The sequence below is a fragment of the Vipera ursinii genome, assembly GCF_947247035.1.
Source record: "Vipera ursinii genome assembly, chromosome: 1".
Classification (NCBI taxonomy): domain Eukaryota; kingdom Metazoa; phylum Chordata; class Lepidosauria; order Squamata; family Viperidae; genus Vipera; species Vipera ursinii.
The window spans coordinates 350938792-350955275 of record NC_139512.1 but is presented as its reverse complement, the minus strand read 5'-3'; the positions used below and the strand labels follow the sequence as shown (position 1 = coordinate 350955275).

General features: G+C 44.9%; 1 protein-coding gene across 1 annotated transcript in view; it reads right to left on the bottom strand.

Moving 5' to 3' along the window:
• Positions 1-1478: 1478 nt before the first annotated feature.
• The window catches only part of SYNRG (synergin gamma), an 88198-nt gene continuing 73192 nt past the window's right edge, over positions 1479-16484 (bottom strand). The window contains 4 exon segments of the mRNA XM_083379652.1: positions 1479-7561; positions 10324-10355; positions 12754-12868; positions 14551-14699. Of these exon segments, the coding sequence (XP_083235778.1) occupies positions 7430-7561; positions 10324-10355; positions 12754-12868; positions 14551-14699 (428 nt within the window). The 3' untranslated portion in view covers positions 1479-7429.

Below are 16484 nucleotides of genomic sequence, written 5' to 3'. Positions count from 1 at the left end.
AAAAATGTTGCACTGCAGGAAAATGGAACATGAGCAGAGATGTTCAGTCCAATTGAGTTATGCATGCATTTTTATGCTCTATGCGCAAGTGCTAAGCCATTGTTGATCACCATGGGCTGGGGCTTGGGAGAAACAGATTCCATACGGCATGGCTGCAGGTAATCCAGCTCCAGAAGGGAGAGAGAGAAAAAAAGGGAAAGCACAGGTGGTTCTTGATTTATGACCGGTCACTTAGCGACCATTCGAATTTAAGATCTACCTAAAAAAAGGGGGATTTATGCTCTGCATCCAAAGTTCTAATGGTCGCCCCTCCCTATTGCGGTTATGTGACCGCACTTTGGGCGTTTGGCAACACAGCTTTGAAGACTGGTGGCCTTCAGCCCCCAGCATGGCTGGCTGAGGAAATCTGGGGGTTGATGTCCCCAAGTTTTAAAATTTGCCAAGCTTGGAGACCCTTGATCTACACTTAAGATGAGATAATCTTTATTGTCATTTTTTTTACTGTGGGCACAATGGCACACATCAAAAATGAAATTGAGTTGCCCACTCTCAAAGTGAAACACATACATGACACGCACCTAAAACATACTATAAACAATGTTATGTATAAGACCCACAGCTCTACATATACGTAACAATAAAATATTAAATACTGTCCCATCCTGAATATATAGCAGGAGGAGGAAGCCTGAGAGTTTACCCATCAACCCCTCTGCATGTAGGTTTGTGTCGATGCCTACCCACTAATCAAACTTGCCTGGTCCAAGGTTACTCAGCTGGCTTCATGCATAATAATAGTAATAAAGTTGGAAGGGACCTTTGAGGTCATCTAGTCCAACCCCCTGCTCAGGCAAGAAACCCTATACCATTTCAGACAAATGGCTGTCCAGTCTCTTCTTAAAACATCCAGTGTTGGAGCATTCACCGCTTCTGGAGGCAGGTTGTTCCACTGGTTAATTGTTCTAACTGTCAGGAAGTTTCTCCTCAGTTCTAGGTTGCTTCTCTCCTTGACTAGTTTCCATCCATGGCTTCTTGTCCTGCTTTCAGGTGCTTTGGAGAATAGCTTGACTCCTTCTTCTTTGGGGCAGCCCCTGAGATACTGGAACGCTGCTATCATGTCTCCCCTTGTCCTTCTCTTCGTTAAACTACACATACCCAATTCCAGCAACTGTTCCCTATATGTTTTTTCGCATAAAGTGAGACTAGAACTCCGTCTTCTCCTGGATTCCAACCCAGACCTGAACCACTACATCAACTGACTTTGTTGTGGGCCGCAAAAACCAAACTGGAGACCCAGTGAAGAGACCTCAGCTTTTCAGAGCGTTAAAAAGAACAAGGTTGGTTCTTTTGATTCCAACACCTGGTATTCAAGATGCAGATTGTCCCCATCCGAGGTGGTGATGTTTGGCTGAGCGCCACCCTCGTCTCTTCTCTTCCAGCAGCTCACCCACCGTGAAGGAGACGAAAGAGAAGACACAGAGAGGAAACGGCGTTTTATTAAGGGTCAGAAAAAATTTTTTAACAGGAATCAAATACAGCGTAATAGATCACGAAGGAGAGTGTATTTCCCTCCGCGCGTGTCTTATTTTATTTCTATGTGTCTGTGCATGTAGATATAAATAGTTAATAAATTAAAAACAATCATTCTCAGTTTTTAAAAGTATCACCACCACCGCATAGCAAAGTTCAAGCGAGACAACACATCACGACCATGCCAAGCACAAACACCATTTGGGTGGGGTGGGGCATCCAGGATGGTTACCAAAGGAACAAACTTGTTAAAAGAGTTCTCTTGCGATGGATTGCAGCCGTTCTTTTCAAGCAAGTTTTTTTAAAAAAGAAGTCTCCAGAAAGAAAATTAAATAGAGCAGGGAACCTATGATCTCTACTGGTCAAAGACAAATAGCAGCTTTATTTCAATTTGCTTTAGGGAAGAGACATCCATTCGAGACTGAATTCTGCAGTGATGCTATTTGCACGTAGTGAATAGAAACTGAATATACAGGGAGTTTGAAGTTTCTTGTCTCTTTTGCCATTTTGTTATTTGCTACCAGGCTGGCTAAGGAAGCATTAATTTCTCCCTTCTGACTCAAGTGATACCCGGTGTGTTGAAAATGTTGAAACACACGAGAAAATAGGGGAATTGACCCAAGGTAAAGCCAACTTTTAAGATGAACAGGGATTCCATGGATACAGCTTCTTGCATTGTTCTGAATGGCACGGATTTAAACGCAGGGGGGGGGAAAATGCAGTTGTTTTTCCAGTAGAGTCAGGCGTCATTCCAGTTTGGCCGCCTTCTCTCACACCTACGGCAGAAATAGAAGGAAATCTACTAGGGCAGGGGTAGGCAACCTTGGCTCTCCTATGACTCATGGACTTCAAGTCCCAGAATTCCTGAGCCAGCATAGCTCAGCATGGAAACCTCTCCCTTTCTCCTCAGCATAGCTGGCTCAGGAATTCTGGGAGTTGAAGTCCACGAGTCATAAAAGAGCCAAGGTTGCCTACCCCTGGCCTAGGCCGCTTTATGACTCGTGGACTTCAACTCCCAGAATTCCTGAGCCAGCCATGCTGAGGGGAAAGGGTTTCTAAGCTGAGCCATGCTGGTTCAGGAATTCTGGGAGTTGAAGTCCAGGAGTCATAAAAGAGCCAAGGTTGCCTACCCCTGTGCTAGGGAAAAGGCCAGGGTCCACCTGGAAGGCCTGCAAGGCATCAGCATCAGCAAAAAAAAGGTACACAATGTGCTCCAATGTACACAGTGCATGGGAAATGTGCTATTTTCCAAACAGTTGGCCTTCCTGTGTGGGCTGCAGGCTATTGGGGTTCGGTACCCCTTTTCTATCCTTCCAGGTTTGGACCAGGGAAGGCTAATGACCCGATATGACGCTTGTCCTTTAACGCAGGAATGCATCTGAGGCTTAAAACTGGCTTGATTTCCCCTGCCATCCCAAAATTAGGATACAACGAACACATTTGAGCTCCGGATGGCTCCCGACCTTCGCTCCTTCCAACGCGATCTAAAAATATATCTATTTAAGCAATCCGGTCTGGTCTGAGGGGTTTAATTTTAATTGTGGTTTTAATTTATCTTCTACATTTGGGCAGTAGGGCTTAATTTATTTTCAATTTTCTGTATTTGTGCATTTTGACATTTATGTCACTGTTCACCGCCCTGAGTCCTTAGGGAGAAGGGCGGTATACAAATCAAATAAATAAATAAATAAATAAATTTGACTCCTGTGTTTCCTTAAGAAATGAGGCTGGGGTTTGGATCGAGTCAAGGAAACAGGGGAACAGTGGTGCCCAAAGAGAACGGGTGTGAAGGATAAATGCAGTTTAAACTTGGATTGTAAGCCGGCTATAGACAGGGCAGGAAATACATAACCAGAAAAAAAAAAAGCAAGCATCCACCGTGGATCAAGGGGGGTGGTGGGGCTTTTGCTTTCTTCACTCCCAAAAGGGGTGCGTGTGTTTAAGCAAAACAATTTTGTAAAAGTACAAAAACAGACACTGGGTTTAAGAAACCAAACCAACAAACCAAGCCACTCTTCTCCCAGCTGCAAACCTGGATTTGAAGCAAGGAAAAAAAGAACCTAATGAAGTCTGCAAAAAAACACAAAAAAAAACCACACAACCGTAACCTTGGATACAGTTTCCAAGGACACAGGATGGAAAGGGTTTTTTTTGGGGGGGGGACGACGACTTGGCTAACAAAGCTAGTGAATGAGGGTGGCTGTATTAATAGAAGAGGCCACGTCCAGTGCAACAGCTTCAGGGGTTTGCAATCTCCCCAAAGGAAAAAAGGTGTTTTGTTCTATTACATTCATGACTTTTTTTTTACATTTTTGGTTTTTTTGGGGGGGAGATGTTTTGCTATGAATCATGGAAGCAAGTTGACAGGTTTTATTGCTTGTTACCTGTCTGGGACCTTCACCCCATCAGTTTTAATTAATGTGTCTGTTAATTCAATTGGAATATCCCAAATTTTGTTACCCTCTCTGCTATTCATGCAGGCCATAAAATGGATTAGGTTTTTTTTCAAACCTGGGCATTTTAAAGATGGGTGGACTTCAACTCCCAGAATTCTCCAGCCAGCACGGTTGGCTGAAGAATTCTGGCATTTGAAGTCCACCTATCTTAAAAGTGCCCAAGTTTGGGAAAAAAACCCCACTGACCTAGAGGAAAGAGCCTCGCTAGAAATCAAAGACCAACTTGGAACAAGCTTCTTGATCGTTGCAGCTACAACTTAAACCCGCTTCAGCTGTTCTCAGTTACAGAGAAATGCTCATTATTGCAAGCCTTCCTTTGCCCATTAGCTGCAAATTGGTACATTTCAGCAAACCTGGAGCTATTTTTCCCCCCCAAGTTGGAATATAGGCTGGTAAGATCTATTAGCATCTGAACTCAAGGGATTTCACCATTTCCCTCAGCGCTGAAGACCCACGTTTATTACTGAATGAACCTGTCAGGATGTAATGAATGCTTTTAAGGGGTGGGGTGGATGTTGGCTCAGCTGTGAGACATTTCTGAGGACTGTTTGTCCTACAGCACCAAGCAAGAATCTGAGTCACCAAATTTCATTAGAAAGATGGACGATCAATTCCAGCTAGGGTGGTGCTTTATTATTTTCAGTCTCCCAAGGGTTGCTAGGGGTGTGGCGGTGATGTAGTACCATCCCTGAGGCGAGGGGGCTTAGGGTTGAAATTTTGGGACATGGGTGGCGGAGAGAATTGTTTTGAGATTTTGCAGAAGCTTGTGTTTTGTGTCTACATCAGGGGTCTTCAAACTTGGCCCTTTTATGACTTGTGGACTTCAACTCCCAGAATTCCTCCGCCAAGGAATTCTGGGAGCTGAAGTCCACAAGTCATAAAAGGGCCAAGTTTGAAGACCCCTGGTCTACATCCAGCTTGGCGGCTTAAAGATGGATGGACTTCAACTCCCAGAATTCTCCAGCCAGCCTTGCTTGAAGTCCACCCATCTTCAAGTTGCCAAGGTTGAAAAACTCTGATCAACATACAGGGAAATTGATTATACTCTGCAGAGATTTATCAAAGTGAAGCAAAACTCAACTACTGTGTGACCTTAGGAGAATTAGGGTTTTATTACGTTGATGGTCTCCTTTTGCTCTGGGAAATGTGGCTATGGCCACCACAGGAGGAGGACCCCGTGCCAGATGAGAAGTCTGCCGTCTGAACGCAACCTCCAAGGGGCCTAGAGAACCTATCTCCAACCAAGCCTGCTAAATATCCAGACATGTGGAAGTGAACTGGAAAAAGAGATTCTTGATCGGTTTATGGTGAAGGAAGGAAGGAAGGAAGGAAGGAAGGAAGGAAGGAAGGAAGGAAGGAAGGAAGGAAAGGAAAGGAAAGGAAAAGAGAAAAAAAGAAGGGAAAAGGAAGAGGGAGGGGAAAAAAGAAGGGAGAAAGAAAAACAGTATCACAGGGGTAAATGCAATCATATGCTGCAATCTCTTCCTGGCTTATTTGCTCCTTTGGCTTTTCCTGTTTTTATAACGTGTGTGTGTGTTTGTGTGTGTGTGTATCTGATTCCCAGGCTTTTCTCCTCTGCTCTAGGTGCCCTGGGAACACCTAGATTTGCACCTGGTCAACCGTTCCAGGGGTCTCCTAAAGCAGGGGTCATCAAGCTTTGCTGGCTGAGGAATTCTGGGAGTTGAAGTCCCCAAGTCTTAAAAGTTGCCAAGGTTGACGACCCCTGTCCTAAAGGACCTCTGCACCCTGAGAGGTCTGTCCGCCACGCACCAACACAGAGGCTGTTTCTGCAACTCCTAATTCTCTCAAGCTGGGGGATAGGCAGTCCTGGGACCTTGCAAGAGGGCTTTTTCGAAGCCGCCTGCAGAGAAAACTCCCACTAAGCAGAGAATAGGAAAATCATCCTAGCAGCAAACCATGGCAGCAAGATTAACTCGTTGAGCTTGGCCGTTGCGTGTTTTGGGTTCAAAAGAGAACACCGTCTAGTTGCCAGCTGTGACTTTGATATGCTAAGCAGTGGAGAAGAAAAATGCAAAGTTTATCTCTGGCCAACGCCTCGGATCAAAGCATTTTCAACCCGTAAGCTCATTTCTAACCGGGGAGCATATAATTACCACTCTTGCTTCATTAAACCTGATGTTTTAAAAAAGAAGCTCTGTTCAAACTGAGCACGGTGGCTCAGGGAAGGGGAAAAAGAGGCTGAGTGTTTAGCTTTGCAACAGCCCTGGTGGCTTTGATCGCAGCCCTGCCTGGGTGGCAATCAAAAGATCAGCTTCTGCTTAGAGGATTCCCTTGGCCTCCATGATCTGATGACGCATCACAATAGGCTTGCAGGATGAGTGCTCTCTGCTACTCCTGTTTGGCCACTAAGAAACCTGTGCAGTGTTAATGCCATTAGCCAGAAAACGTATAACTGGGACAGGGGGTGCTTGTCAACTTGAAGGCTTCTGAACGTCAACTCCCAGAATTCCCCAGCCAGCAAGTTGACAAGGTCCAACACTCACGAAATAGAAGATTCTCTGCTTCCACGGTCCCTTTCCCATCTGTACTTTTTCTACTGTAAAACCATGAGGGACAGCAGGCCAACACGAGAGACTGCACTGTACTAAATGTAAACTGGAAACAATAGTTCTGAAGGAGGGTTTAAAGATGGAAGGCCCATTTGCCTTCAGTCAAGTCTAACTGGATCTCTTCACCTAACGTGGGGTCTCGTTACGAGGCAGGATTGGGTGGGGAGAGACAGGTACAGAGGGGGATGAAAGGGTACGTGTATATGTCAGCACAGGTATGTATGGCCATTATGGAGGATTTCTTTGAAAGGGATCATTTAGGTCGAGCAATGATAAAACTTTTAGGGAACCTACAGAGTGGAGAGTTCCTTTTCGGGAGAAAACGAGGGAAAAGCCACAGGGGTTATTGGGGTTTTAAAAGGGCACGCACATTTAAAAAACGCAAATGAAGCCTCAGGCTTTCGGGCCTTGCAAAAGTTTGAAACCCAAGTTACTCCTCTGAGGAAACTATCACAAGCTTCGGCAAAAAGAGCCAGCACTTTGCCACATCTGAAAGGCAGGCTGAGTCCGATTCTGCTCAAGAAGGCATTTGTGCCTTAGTGCAGGGGTCTCAACCTTGGCAGCTTTAAGACTTGTGGACTTCAACTCCCAGAACGCCTCAGCCAACAAAGCTGGCTGAGGAATTCTGGGAGTTGAAGTCCACAAGGGGTGTATCTTCAAATCCTTGCCAAGGTCTTCGCGAGGCTCTTGCAGATGAAAAAAAAAAAAACCAGTGGCATTTACCCTTCACGTCAGAACAGCTAGTCTAGGATGAATGTTTTCGAAGCACCCTAAAGCACCGTTTCACATGGACTTCTCACATGGGCCCAGTTCCCCCCTCTTTCCGGGAATTGCTCCCTTGGGAAGAACAAAGATTGGCCGAGAGCCGTCTGCTTAAAGGAGGTCGGGCAACAGAAGGCCTGGAGGTTTGGGCTCTACGCAATTGATCCAGAAGTTAGCGCAGCTGGCGTGGTACTGATGCCCTCCGTAAGCAAGCTTGAACCTGTCCGTCTCCGAGTTGAAGGCCTAGAGAGGAGAGCAAGAACAAGGCGTGAGAAACACTGCATGGTGCATTTGGGCTCATTGACCTCGAAGGAAGGAAGGAAGGGCTGACTGCTTTGGGGCTTTCCAAACTTTCTATCAAAGTGCTCTAGTCTTTCCTAACCTTGGTCACTTCTAGACGTGTCAACTTCAAATCCCAGAATTCCACAGCTGGGGTATCCATTGATGAGAATTATGGGAGTTGAAGGACACACATCTTGAAGTGGCCAGGGCTTTGAACAGATTACAACAGGGGCAGGCAACCTCGGCTCTTTTATGACTCATGGACTTCAACTCCCAGAATACCTGCGTCAGCTATGCCGACTCAGGAATTCTGGGAGTTGAAGTCCATGAGTCATAAAAGAGCCCAGGTTGCCTACCCCTGGACTACAATAACAGAGTTGGAAGGGATCTTGAAGGTCTTCTAGTCCAACCCCCTGCTCAGGCAGGAAACCTTATACCATTTTAGACAAATGGTTGTCCAGTCTTTTTTTAAAAAACAAAAACAAAAAACCCCTCCACTGTTGGAGCATTCACCACTTCTGAAGGCAAGTTGTTCCACTGATTAATTATTCTCACTGTCAGGAAATTTCTTCTTAGTTCTAGGTTGCTTCTCTCCTTGGTTAGTTTCCATCCGTTGCTTCTCGTCCTGCCTTCAGGCGCTTTGGAGAACAGCTTGACTGCCTCTTCTTTGGGGCAGCCCCTGAGATACTGGAAGACTGCTATCATGTTCCCTCCTCGTCCTTCTAGACTAGGCATACCTAATTCCTGCAATCATTCTTCGTATATTTTAGCCTCCAGTCCCATGATCATCTTTGCTGCTCTTCTCTGCACTCTTTCTAGACGCTCAACATCTTTTTTACATCGTGGTTTTGGGAAATGCTGGTCTAACCTAAATGAACCTAACTCAAACTCAGGGATGAAGTGCAGCAGGTATGCTTCCAAATTGCAGTGGCGTGTAATCCAAGTTGAATCCAGAGATGCTCTATTAAATACAGGTTGTCCCTGATTTACAGCCATTCGTTTATCAACTGTTTAAAGTTACAACAGTACTGAAAAAGATGACTTACAGCCAATCCTCACACTTATGACCGCTGCACCATCTCCACAGTCATATGATAAAAAATCTGGGTGTTTGGCAACCAGCATACACTTACAGTGGTTGCAGCATCCCAGAGACTGGCGATCGCCATTTGTGGCCTTCCGAGCTAGCTTTCAACAAGCCGAGTCAATGGGGAAAGATGGATTCGCTTAACAACTGCCTGATTCGCTTAACAACTGCTGTGATTCACTTCACAAACATGGCAAAAAGGTCGTAAAATCGGGCAAAACTCACTTCACTATTGCCCTACTTAGCAATGGACATGTTGGTCCTAATTGTGGTAGTAAAGTCAAGGACTATTTGTAAAACTGGGAAGACAAAGAGGTGTTGTGCAGATCTAAAGATCTACCTTGCCAGATCCTGGTGATTCTCCCTAGTAAGATCTAATCACTGCCCTGCAATCTTTTTGGTTTTGTGATGTCAGGCAAAGTTCTCTCCTTTTCTTGAATTTTCTAACAACCAATTTTAGTTTTGCTTACTAGTCCACCGTGCAAGGCCTACTTTTATAATCCTGACAAATGGAGGTTACTATTATTGATTGCCCAGTTATCTATCATCTGCCAAAACGGAACAAGACCAGAAAAACAAGACCAGGGTGGGGTGAATAAATGCATGTTCATGCACTGGAACTTTGCATCTGGCTTCTACACCTCGACTTACGATCAGAATTTTCACCGCTAAGCAATGGAAGCAGTTGTTAAGTGGGTTTGCGCCCATTTTATGACCTTTCTTGCCAGAGTTGTTCAATGAATCACTGCAGTTGTTAAGTTAGTAACACAGTTAGGGACACCTGTCTGAGACGGTATAGGTTCTCCTGCTTGAGCAGGGGACTGGACTAGATGACCTCCAAGGTCCCTTCCAGCTCTATTCTAATTCTAGATTCTAGTTGTTATGTGAATCTGGCTTCCTCATTGACTCTGCTTGTGAGAGCGTTGGAAAAGGTGGTCATGTGACCCCTGGACACTGCGACCCTCATAAATATGAGCCAGTTGCCAAGCGTCCAGATTTTGATCACGTGACAATGGGGATGCAGCAATGGTTTAGTGTGAAAAATGGCCATAAGTCACTTTTTTTCAGGGCCACAGCAACTTCAAACGGTCACTACATGAATGGTTGTAAGTCAAGGACTTCCTGTAGATCAAAGGTAAATCTGCCGTAACTCCAAACAGTTGCTAAGTAGGCAGTCATAAGTCGAGGACTACCTATAAAGGCCCATAGAAACAGTGCAAGAACACTGAGAATTTAGATTCTTAAAGAAGAAGCAAAGAATAGAAAGTTCTATCCATCCTTCTTTGGGTTCTAAGGAGCCACCAGAAGCTCAAATTCCTTAACAGACAGACAGACTACAGAACTGACAACTCCACAGTCACCACACGAGGGACACCAGCACAAAGCAAGCGACTCACAATGTAACCAGCATGCTAACAAGAGCAAGAGGAGGAAGGGACTTTGACTTGGGTGGTGCTGTGTTAGTCAATTAAAATCGAAAGGTTAAACAAAAGGGGGTCGCAGAGATCGTGGTTGGAGAACAATGGCCCAAAGCTATGCCAGCATCTTGTTTGGGACACACAGTTAAAAACAACAACAAAAAAAGAGTCAGGGGGTGGGTGGGAGGGAAAACCAGACAAGGTTTATGAATTCGTACTTCTCTAGGATGTTCTTCCAGAGGCATTTCTTCTTTCTGAAAACAATGTCGAAAACCAAAAGAAATGTCAGCAACACCATCGCCAGAACACAGGAGCCGAGTTCTCTGCTCCATGCCGTGATCCTTCATCCCACTGATGGTCAAGGTCTGGAGACTGCCAATCTATGCCTTCTTTCATCTCGCCATGCTAAGCAGGCATGCTAAGTCAAATCTGATACGCAGCCCCCCCCCCGCTCCATGGCAGAGCCTGGGCACCAGACTGCCCATCATGGACATTCTTCAGGCAGAATATCAGAATTGGAAGGGACCTTGGAGCTTTTCTAGGACTCCTGCTCAAACAGGAAACCCTACCATTCCAGAACGTGGCTGTCCAGTCTTTTCTTAAAAACCTCCAGTGATGGAGCACCCACAACTTCTAGAGGCAAGTCGTTCCACTAGTTAATTGTTCTGTTAGGAAGTTTCTCCTTAGTTCTAGGTTGGTCCTTTCCTTGACTAGTTTGCATCCATTGCTCCTTGTTCTGCCTTTGCCTTTGCTTTACCTTCTTTCTTTGCCACTGCTGATATGTCACTGCAGCAGTTCTCATCAGCCTGTCCACTGCCTTGATCTAGCCACCATCCTGGTCTATTTCCTCCTCACTTTGACGGTCTCATTCGGCAATTGAGGAGTCCTTGGTGCTACCTGAGCTTGGTTGAGCACCAAGCTCAGAGAGCACCAAGGATCCTCATTTCAACCCTGAGCTACAAATATTCTCCATTACTGGTCATCAGGGATCGCTAAACAATCTTCCAGAGTGGTATTGCCCACTGGTCTGTCTTCTTCTTCTACATTCATTCATTCATTTCATTTCATTTCATTCATATAAATACAGAAAGAAAGAGAGAGAGAGAGAGAAAGAAGAAAAGAAAGGAAAGAGAAGAAAGAAGAAAGAAAGGAAAGGAAAGGAAAGGAAAGGAAAGGAAGAAAGAAAGAAAGAAAGAAAGAAAGAAAGAAAGAAAGAAAGAAAGAAAGAAAGAAAGAAAGAAAGAAAGAAAGAGAAAAGATTTTCATTTATCAATTTGATAGGACCACTTATCGCATGCAAGGTGATTTTGGACAAGGTACAATAACAGCAATGATTAAAACTGAATGTAAGAATCAATTAAAATAAATAAATAACATTGAGTAAAAACAACCATCTTTCTACTGCCTTCCCTTTTCCACCCTCACTCTTCTGCCTCCCTACAAATGACTTTAGCTCCAAATTCACATTTTGGCCTGTAACCAAAACCAAACATCCAAAACATGCATATTTTGGTTTGTACACAGATCTTCTCAGATTGCTTGTTTGGGCACAGAAAGCTTTCTAAATCCCTAGAAATAGATTGGTTTGGAGTAATGACAGCCGAGGTAGTAGACTTGCAAAGGGATCATTCAGAAAGAGCTAGCAATCTGTTGTAACAGAGTAAACGACAAGGAATAATGGATTTAAGTTGCAGACAGGCAAATCCTGGTTGAATGTCAGGAAAATTTTGCTAAGAATAAGAAAGGTTTGATAGGGTCATATTATTCTTATTAGGCTTGATGACTTCAAGGATCTCTTCCAACGCTACGATTCTCTGGCTGATTTTATACAACTGGCCAGTTCTAAATCTAGTGGCCACAAAATTCACACAAGCTGCCCCTCTGGGTAGCGGAATACTTGGTTATATTTTGGGTGGCTTAGGCTGGCCAATTCATTCATTTAGTTTGTGGTATTTTGCAAACCTTCAAAACCGGTTAATTCTAGAAACAGTGTAATTTATTTTAATATATTTAAATTTATAAGCTAGTAGTATAAATGCCATCCATGACCGTACTGCTCAATCTCTTACGACAGGGCTCTCCAAACTTGGCAACTTTAAGACTTACGGACTTCAACTCCCAGAATTCCCCAGCCAGCCTTCAATCTTAGGAGCTGTAGTCCAAAGTCTTCAAGTTGCCAAGTTTGGAATCCTGTATAAAATGAGCAGTGGCTTAGTGGGTTAGGACGTTGAGCTTGTCGATCAGAAGGTTGGCAGTTTGGTGGGTCGAATCCCGAGTGCCGCATAGCAGAGTGAGCGCCTGTTACTCGTCCCAGCTTCTGCCAACCTAGCAGTTCGAAAGCACGCAAAAATGCAAGTAGAAAAATAGGGACCACTACGGTGGGAAGGTAACAGCGTTCCGTGCACCTTTGGCGTCTAGTCATGCCGGCCACATGACCACGGAGACGTCCTTGGACAAGCGCTGGCTCTTCAGCTTTGAAACGGAGATGAGCACTGGCCCCTAGAGTCGGAAACGACTAGCACGCATGTGCGGGGGAACCTTTACCTTTACCTATATAAAATGAGTATAGTAAACGAAGACCACAGACAGCAAAATGTAAAGAGAGATTGCAGAGAGGAGAGAAGAAGAGACAAAAATGGCCGCTCAACTTGCCTTGCTCCTTGAGTTTACATTTAAGAGGCACACCCCACAAGCCAGTTCCTGAGCATTTTTAATTCCTGGGCGAAGCATACAGGAGGAGAAATCCAGTGAGTTTTCATCAGGCTGTAGGAAGGAAAGAGGAAAATCTTAACGTTTCTCAGGGGAGCAAAGAAACAAGCCAATCAAACTTTTAATCTAGTACAGCCTCTTCAAGGTCTTGGAAGCATCTGTGCAGGGGCTGTGAGAGCCAGTTTGGTGTAGTGGTTAAGGTTAAGTGTTATAAATTGAGGACTATCTGTAATTCCACAGGGTTGCAAAAATGTCCATTTTGGGTTTCTGTAGGTGCACAACATGCCACCTGACCAGCATGAAAATTAGTTTTAGGCCAGGAAATCTTGGAATGAGTGCCTTGTATAATTCAGGGGCTGCTTGGACTAGGATGGTAAAATTGCAATTTACTGGAGAATACTGCTCTATGGCAGTGGTGGCGAACCTATGGCACATGTGCCAGAGGCGGCACGCACAGCCCTCTCTGTTGGCACACCCACCACCACAGCCAGCAGCATGTCCACCAGATGGCCACCGCCGCCCAGAGCAGGAACCCCGTCCAGCACAAAGGAGGAGAAATGGCCGACTAACAAGCTCAAGTAGAGGTGGTAGAGCAGAGGTCACCAACCATTGTCGATTGGTGGACTGGAAGAAAAGGGAGGGGGACGCATTTTACATGCGTGCATGCGTGCTGCAAATGGGGCGGGGCTAGTGCCTGCGTGATACTAGCCCTGCCCCATTCTTGTGTGGTGCAGCGCCTTGTATCTGCACCCCGCGCTGCGGTGGCAGCCGTATTCGCGCCTTGCAGCACGGTGGCATTTTGCACCCCTGGAGTTTGCGTGCCAGAGGTGGCACTCAGAGGTGCCTGCCTGCCCCCCCCCCCCGAGGGCACCACAATGCTGATGCGGCCCTGGCACTTTGCGATAAATAAGTGGGTTTGGGGTTGCGGTTTGGGCACTCGGTCTCTAAAAGGTTCGCCATCACTGCTCTATGGCATTTTGTCAGTGACACAACATCAGTGATGTCCTTTCCTATTTAACATTAATGAATAACAAGCACCCTCTCTTCCCAAATCTTTCGATTAAAATAAGGTTTCGTTGTGTTAAAAAAAAAAGGACATATGCGATTTTGACTTGAAAAAGTCAATTTTCCCACTAGGGAACATCAAAATGAAAAGATTGAGAGGAATAGATGTCCCAAACCAGAATCCTAACGCTACGGCCCGGTGTTTCTTAGATTCGGTCACTTTAAGAGGTGTGGACGTCAGCTCCCAGAATTTCCCAGCCAGTATGACTGGCTGGGAAATTCTGGGGGTTGAAGTCCACACCTCTTAAAGTGGCTAAGGTTGAGAAAGACTGGCCTTGATAATGAGAAGAAATGTCCCCTCCAAGCATTATCCAAGACCTACCCTACTTAGCTGTCTGGAATTAGCCTCAGAGAGAGAGATGCTGCCACCTACATGCAGACAGTAATCATAATAGTTTAAGGAAATGATATGCAGATGAAATGCAATTCAAACGTTCTTCTGGCCCTACCTATTTCCTCTAGCCCAGGGGTAGCCAGGCAACCTTGGCTCTTTGATGACTCGTGGACTTCAACTCCCAGAATTCCTGAGCCAGCCACGCTGAGGAGAAAGGGAGAGGTTTCCATGCTGAGCCATGCTGGCTCAGGAATTCTGGAAGTCCACAGGTCATAAAAGAGCCAAGGTTGCCTACCCCTGGTCTAGCCAAACGGGCAACTGTTCCAATGCACTTTACCGTTAAGGCTGCAAGGGACATAAATCCAATCAGGTTATTCCACACTTTATCAATATCCTTCAGGAGCAATTGGAGTTTCTCACTGCAGACGGCGGTGGCTTTGATGCCCAGCTCCACTCGCTTTGTGACTCGATAAACTTCAACAACCCCTATGAAGAATTTGGAAAAAAGAGCAGAGACACACCAAGAGGTCATACGGGCAAAGGAAGATCGATTTACCTGTATCATATATGAAATGCAGATGGTGTCTGCGGTCTTGGCTCAGAGCGCACTGCGACTGAAGCAGAATTGAGCTGAATTTAACTTGTTCTTACAAAAACTAAATTTGCACACTGCAAATTTCTTACTGTCTGGATTCCTCACTGATTTGTGTGTATACAGATAGTCCTTGAATTACGACCATGCATTTAGTGACTATTTGAAGTTACAATAGCACTGAAAAAAGTGACTTCTGACCGTCTAACGTACCGTGGCAGTATCCCGATGCTCACATGATCAAAGTTCAGACGCTTGCCAACTGACTCGTATTTACGACGGGTGCAGTGTCCTAGGGTCACATAATCACATTTTGCAACCGCCTAACAAGCAAAATCAAGGGGGAAGCCAGATTCGCTTCACAATCGTGTTTACTAACTTAACGACTGCAGTGATTCACTTAACAATTGTGGCAAGAAAGGTTGTAAAATGGGGCAAAAATCACTTAACTGTCTTGGTTAGCATCATAAATTTTGGGGTCAATTGTGGTTGTAAGTCTTGCCTAGAAACAAAAAAATATAACTTAATTGTGGTCGTATGTTGAGGACTAGCTGCACTTGTGCAATATGTTCACCATTTTTGCACAGGCATCCATTTCTCACATTGCTTCTAAACCAAGAGAGTTAGGAAGATGTCCCTCCTCACCCTTCCAGTCTCCTTTAAAACTTAGGTGGCCAAAGTGAGGGTGGTGGAAAAGAGCCACGGAGATGAATAGCCAAGAGGAGCACTATCTTTGCAGGGAGGACTCCTCTAGGACTTCCTCTCTATTATATAGAAGAGAAAGAAGCCAATCAACTCATTGGTTAACTGCTCATCCGGGAGTCTCTTTGATTTCCATGGAAGAATTGAAAGGGGCAGATGGTTCATATAGGATATCTACTCCCCCACCTCAATGATTCAGTTAAACATATCATGTAAATAGAGCATTACTGTTTGCCTGGACAGAGATAGTTTTCTGGAGTCTTAGAGAGAGGAAGGTCTTTGCCACCATCTTGATTTTCAGGACTTTTGATTCCCACTTGGGTATCCATCCCTGGATGAGCTAGGTCAGGGGTCCTCAACCTTGGCAACTTTAAGACTTGTGGACTTCAACTCCCAGAATTCCTCAGCCAAGGTTGCCAAGGTTGAGGACCCCTGAGCTAGGTCGCTGACCAAGGCAACACAATTTTTTTTAAAAAAATGTCATGGTTTACAAAAGGAATTTTGCTTGAAACAACAATGTTTCAAAGGAAAGTAGGCAAAAAACAACAACAACCAAGAATTTGTGTACAACTTAGAGATGGGTGAGATTTAAAATTCTATGAAAAAAATTTGCCTCTCTAGTCACTGTTCTAGAAATGTATGCCTATAAGTAGGGGTCTCCAACCTTGGCAACCGTATGACTTGTGGGCTTCAATTCCCAGAATGCTCCTACTGGCTGATGAATTCTGGAGTTGAAGCCCACAAATCGTAAAGTTGTCAAGGTGGGAGACCCCTACCTATAAAGGTATCTCCCTTCTTCTCTGCCACCCATCCCCACAAGTACCTGGACACTTAATTCATGTTACAGGTTGTCCTCAACTTACGACCATAATTGAGCTTGGAATTGATGGGTTGGCCTGGTCTGATGGGTTTGAGGTTTTAACACTGTTTTTAACTAATTTACTGCATCGGGCACAATCATTTAATTTTAAATCTTA